Source organism: Artemia sp. Qi Xiang Cuo, chromosome 9 (genome assembly GCF_049724085.1).
Source record: "Artemia sp. Qi Xiang Cuo chromosome 9, ASM4972408v1, whole genome shotgun sequence".
NCBI lineage: Eukaryota > Metazoa > Arthropoda > Branchiopoda > Anostraca > Artemiidae > Artemia > Artemia sp. Qi Xiang Cuo.
This window is the reverse complement of record NC_142802.1, coordinates 59,333,462-59,340,015: the sequence shown is the minus strand read 5'-3', so window position 1 is coordinate 59,340,015 and position 6,554 is coordinate 59,333,462. Positions and strand designations below refer to the sequence as shown.

The 6,554-nt window shown below is 38.0% G+C and overlaps 1 protein-coding gene across 1 annotated transcript; it reads right to left on the bottom strand.

The window, feature by feature from the left end:
- Positions 1-342: 342 nt before the first annotated feature.
- On the bottom strand, positions 343-729 carry LOC148948886 (uncharacterized). Its single transcript, XM_089095048.1, has one exon. The coding sequence runs from the start codon at positions 727-729 to the stop codon at positions 343-345; it is 387 nt and encodes a 128-aa protein (XP_088951174.1).
- Positions 730-6,554: the final 5,825 nt, after the last annotated feature.

The following is a 6,554-nucleotide window of genomic DNA, read 5'->3' as shown; positions in this document are numbered from 1 at the left end:
CGATCGGCCAAGGGTGTTTTCTTCAAAATTTGACAACACTGAACATAGGGCGATGACCAGGACAATGGGCTATTACTTCAGGCTTGTTAACGACCCTGAAGTAATACCCCCTTAGAATCTCCTCTGCTCTGAAATAATATATACCAGCCTGACAGCTGATCCCTTAGAATCTACTCTGCTCTGAAGTAATTATGTTAAAGTATTTTTTAAAGTTCTTTAGGTTACAGGCGACAAAAGTTAGCAACACTGTAATCAGTTTGAAAGATTGGGCGATCGGCCAAGGGTGTTTTCTTCAAAATTTGACAACACTGAACATAGGGCGAAGGCCCAGGCGATGGGCTATTACTTCAGGCTGGTGGTTTTTGGTCCTCCTGAGCCTTCTGGGACCCATAGGGCGTCGACGAAGCCTCGACAATTGTCACGTATTGGCGCTGCGGCAAGTAAATCCTCCCACTGGGGTTGTAGTGATGTTTGAGCACTGCGTAGATCACGATCGTACTTGCGTCTGAGTGTGTTTCTCGGTCTTCCCCTCTGTCGACGCCCAAGCGGCTGCCATTGTCGAACCTGGTTCGGGATTCTTGAGTCCTCCATCCAAAGGACATGGCCAAGATAGCTCCATCTCTTCTTTTTAATCACATCAGTAATAAGTGGCTGTCCAGTTCTTCTGCGGACCTCAATGTTGCTGACTCTTTGACGCCAACCGATATTTAGCACGCCTCTCATGCACATATTTTTTAAAGCTGTGATTCTTTTCTCTATCCCAACATCTATTTTTCAGCACTCACCGGCATACAATGGCATGGACAAAACATTGCTATTAAGAAGTCGCAGCTTTCGTGAAAGCGAGCACTTCTTTGATTTTCATACTGGCTTAAGTTTGTTGAAGGCAGCATTTGCCATGCCAATTCTTCTCTTGACCTCATTTTGCACCTCTCCTGTGTAATCGACCCAGCTTCCAAGGTACTTAAAATCTTGGACTTGTTCGACTCTACGATTTTTGGGCAGGAGCTTGACTGGCGAGCCTGATTTTGCCATTGATTTAGTCCTGTCTATGTTGATGTTTAGGCCAACTTTCTCCGCTTTAACGCTCACTTTATTAAGGATCTCCTGGAGTCGCTGCTTCGTCATTCCAGAAGTGCCATCATCATCCGCAAAGTCAAGGTCCGAGAGGATTTTTATTTCCGACTGTTATTCCGAGAGTTGTTCCGTTCTCTATCCTTATGCAACATTCCGTATTTTCATAAAAGACCATGATCAAACTTATTATTTTCTTGGGGACGCCCTAATAATGTAGAACATTGGTTTTTGATCGGTTAAACCTAATGAATTTTATATATTTAGAATTAGAATTAAAAATCAATTCTTTTCATGTAGCTATTGTTATCAAAACTCCTTTTTTTAGAGTTATGAGTAATATTGGGTCGAATCGCTCCTTAATTACACTGTCTTACCATGAACTGTTTGAACAAGAGGCATGTTTGACCTTTGCATTAAACTCCAATTAATTTGAAACTTTCAAGAATCATTCCTTGGGTTAAGTGAACCTCAAATTTTGGGGTCCTAAAATGGGCGAACAAACTTTTTGTGCCCGATTGGTTTGATACTTGCACCCGTAAGACCCTAGGCCAAGAGAGCAGCAAAGAAGTGCTAGATAGAGTGCACGATCCAAAATTTTCTTAGGCCCCTATTTTTTTATGGTTTGCTACATTATTAGGCAGATATTTTTTTTCTGAAAATGGAACCCTCTTTGTTATTTGTTTTGTCGGCTATGAATTGTCTATTAGAAATTAAAAAAGAGTATTTTGTTTATTTGAATAGTTTTAAAAAGGTCTGGAATTAGTTGGCAACAACTGGTGATGAAAAGTATGCAATATTGAAACAACTTCAATTGTGATGAGGTAAAATTCTTATCAAGGTTGACATTGGTGGTGCAAAAAAAACAAGAGATTAACAGTTAAGGTAAAAATGACAATAAAAGCAGACTTTTTATGTTAATTATTTTGTTCACTGAATTATTTTAACGCTAGAGGTGGCATTCCTAATTTTAGTTCAATTGATTATTGAACTAATGTATTGAATAGATAAAGTAGGGATTTCGTTTCTATCAGTAACTTGGAAGCTTAAAGTGTTTTAAAAATTAAATTTCTCTAACGGTTTGGTATAGAGATATTTTATCGTTGGCTAGATTACCGCCATAGTCAGATTGATTTCTTTAATTTGGTCGGAAGAAATTCTAATAAATATAAAATTTAAGTAGTTCTGGATGCAATTTAGTTCTGAATGAATACTTCATGTTTTCTAATGCATTTTATCAGTGCTGTAGTGGTAAACCGACAGACGACACGGTTAAAGCAATTTTATATAGCTCTGAGTTTTGCCTCTTGCAATGATCTTATATCTCTTATTTGCCTCTTGCACTTGTTCTACACTAAACTTGGGATAATTTTACATTAATATCGCAATGTTTTTACTCTAAACTTTGTGGTGATTTTATATCATTCACGCATTGGTTCTGTACTAAAGTTTACAGGATTATGCATCACTTCCATAGTGGTTTTACGCCCCTTTGAAGTAAATTTATACAAGGCAGTAATTTTTACATCGCACTCTGTACTGATTGTACGTCACGATCTGATTGAGGCCTATATAAACGTCGCCGATTGGATACCAAAGTGACAAGAAATTGCTGGTAAAGATGACATTTCTCAAAAGATCTACAAGTCACACGAAACCACAATTTTTCGACGTAGCCTGAGAATCACTCTCAGGAATAGCAGGTGTTCTAGTTCTTCTGTCATTTCCATTTTTGGTGGCTATAACGTGAAGGGGGAACATCTGCTTTAGGGGAACCGGGGTTTAAAATTTCACTCTGACAAATCCTACTGGAAATAAAGGCAGGTTCTCCAGAACAGAGAGAATAAAACAGACTATCTAATTCCAGGTTCACTCAGTTGGGAATTTAGCTAGCATGGATCAACACCCCAGTATGGAACAAGAAACAGATGTGGCCGTGCTACAGCATTCGTCAGACTGAGTGTGGAAGATATGAATGACCAGTTTTATGCTCTGGCATCCCACTGGTACTGCTGTTCAGACCGGTCAAGCTGCCTTTAGAAGTGCATTCATCCCGCCAGGTGATTTACCTACTACGATGGCAAAATGAGACATTGTAAACATCTCAACGCTTTTAGATATCCAGCTATCCAGAACATGTTGGATAAATCAACGTGGGTAGGGTGACTGCGGGTTCTGTTGACAAGAAGACCCACTAAAGCTAGTTTGATGTTCTTGCCAAGACAAAGCAGTGGCTGTGATGAGGTCAAACCAACATTTCTGTACAGTTTTTTGATCGCTTCAAAAGCTTACGAAGTTAACTTTGGCTACGAAAAGAAACAGGCAGACTAGTGTTTCGTTGGCTATAGGAGAAGGGCAGAGTGATTATTGATCAAATGGCCTAAGTGTCAGGACTATAAACTGATCTTGTGATCCCTAGACAGAAGATTGACAACACTCTTTGACTGATTGTGGTTAAACGGTATATTCTTTCTTCAAAAAAACAACCAATTACGCATATGTCAAAAGGAATTCGTCCCAGCCCCTTTCGCAGCAAGTATGAAGAATGGAAGATGTATTCATTTTGCCAGAAGGGACTAAGAACAACATTCAAAGTGTCGGACAAGGAACGGCGATAATATTCGAAAACCTCTATCCCCTTTTGAAGGTGAAATTACAGGCCAACAAGCCACTTTTTTGGTTGACATTGGCGTCTACAAGTATAATGCAGGGGAATTATATGTGGTGTAATCCTCTTTAAAGAAAACAGAAGCTGTTTTCTTATGGTAACTACAAGACACATCCCATTACAAAATTTCAATTCCAGGTAGGAAAGAAGGGCAAATATTCCAGTCATTTAGTACCAGGTGCTGTCTGGCGCAATTTACCGGTTGACGTAATCCTGGGGACGCCGTTTCATCATTTCTATAAACTTTGCAGTCAGGATTCTTGGAAGCAAAATCCAAAGGTCAATATTCTTCTCAGCAGAAGAAAGAAGAATTAATCACCTGAAGAGCCAAAACAGGATGAATCCACACTAAACACGAATAATTCTTCTCCTGTGCAGAACATTCCTGGCTCGTCGTTTGAAAAATCTGTTCGAGATGGAAGATGATTTTTCAGTAACAAAAATCAGGATCCGTAGACACCGGGGGGCGGAAGACAGAAGGAAGAAAAGTTGGTAAGAAAAGTGCACAGAGGGTGAGTTATACAAGGCTATATAGACTGGTGAAGCTCAGGAAATAATCCCAGACAAGCTAACTGGAGAGGAACTCAATCGATTGCTAACAAGAGTGCAGTATATTATTTCAGGCATGTCCCTCTTCAAGAAATCTATGAGACTTCAGGCTCTAACAGTTTTCGGTCATGCCATTCAGCTTACACAGTACTCCTGCAGCCGTACAATGCCTTATGGATAAAGACCCGGCAAGGCAGTCACTATTTCCTATTTAAAGGATACTATGTGTTTTTTTTAGTGACTCTTGGAAGAAGCCCTTAACTCATGTTCGGAAAACGCTAGATTGCATACAAGAAGCAAGATTGTAGATACAACCAAAGGAGACCCAATGGTTCAGGCTGAGGGTAGTTTTTTTGCATCAATGAATTTGAAACTGGGAAATTGCCCAACTGGGAAGTAAGATCAAGCCTTTTCAAGACTGTCCTTTATTGGGTGTAAACCGGTAAATTTTTCCGTTCCTTGAGATGGCAGTCTACTACAAAGGATTTATCAAGACTTTTGCCGAAAATAATGAGCCGCTGAACCTGTTTCTGAGGCGAGATTCTCATACTATAAAATCTCAATTAAAAAAGAACTGCGAAAAAAATTTTTCTTTCAATGTAGTATAACTGACAATGATACAAAATATTTACGATTTGCTTTATTCTGGCGGAATCTCTCTTGAGGAAATTACACAAGAAATATCCTTTTTAAAAGAGATTTTTCATGAAAATTATTTTTAATTGATGACACTAGTAAATTGCTAATAATTAATTCCAATGATCCCCTACAAAATTAATTCTAATCGTCCCATACGAAATTAATACTAACGGTGCTCTTGAAGGCCAATGAACTCTATGAAGTCCAGGAAGCATTGAGAAACCATTGACCTCTACCATAGGCCAGGCGCTAGTGAATGTCACTGCCTTTACTGGTGCAACGGACGTGGCCTTTACCTGAGGATGGGTGTGTTCGACTTCTTTGGCCATGAGTTTGGATATAAATAATTTGATAGGAAATTAATATGACAGTTTCACAAAGACATTTGACTAACTTAGATTGGATTAAAGTTAGAAAAAACTATTATTAAAAATGAGTGGTTTTACACTATTGCAACTTGAAGGAGTTGACAATAATGATATGAAGACGAGATTCCCCAATAAAGTATTGGGGATTGCAAAAGATTGTCGGCTAACATTTGAGTGAGATGAGATGTTTGGTAGATAGGTTATATCTTTGAGTAAATATAAGTTGGAAGAACAATTGTGCTTCGCAGATGAAGTGAACATTATAAATATATCCAGACTAAAACTTGGCTTGAAGGCAATCATGAAGCACATTGAGGACAATGGACTAGGACATTTTGTGAAAAAAGAGTGAAAATGTATTATTTTATTATTTCATTTCTGACGATTAAATGTTTTATAATGATTTTTTTTTGTAGTTGATTCATTACTCCTCCTCTTCCTCCCTAGAGAACCAATAGGCGATGATAACGTGCTCAAAAATAGGAGAAAAATCTTCTTTTTTTTCTATGAGTTAGTTTATATGTGATAGTGTGAGTGCCAAGAACAAAAAAAATGAATGGATTTGAGAAAAAATCATGCGGAATCTTTTGATTTTTGAAATATGTTTGAATCTAAATGACCAGTTTAAAAAGTTATGAGTCCAAAAGTAAATATTCTCTCAAAGAATGCGTAACAATATCAGAACGAATCTCCATCTTTGAATTATTGTATGAAGCTTTTACGTTGTGAATCAAATGCATTCACTCAATTTATTGACATACTAATCAAAACAGATCAAAATTGTATTGCGAATTTGCTATTAAACACTACCTAAGCATTTGATGTCGATTCAAAAGTCTATCCGAATTATTTTTCATGAGAACAACAAATAAATTGACAAAACAAGTCCAAGCGTGTTTTTATTGATTTTGAAGTGAGACACCTCTCTCTCTCTCTCTCTCTCTCTCTCTAGAAGTAAAAGGAACATTCCTATTTGATCGCAAGCTAGTTACAATTTGACAGTGCGACAGTCAACAGTGGAAAAAGTACTACACCTGTCCAATATATTTGTACATGTGGAGTAGTTGGTCCTCCTGTGAAAATTGCACTGTCATAGATGAATATAATGAAAAGTGTAGATTTTGCAATCCATGCAAATTGCATTGAGGATATGCAGTTGCTATTAAGGACTGTAATTGATGTCTTGAAGAAGTTTGCGAATCTCCTGTTAGAGGTTTACTATGCTCAAGCTGTCACTATGATAAATGTGACCAACG

Coding starts and splice junctions, on each gene's coding strand:
- LOC148948886 (XM_089095048.1), bottom strand. CDS start 729: ATGTGCATGAGAGGCGTGCTAAATATCGGTTGGCGTCAAAGAGTCAGC.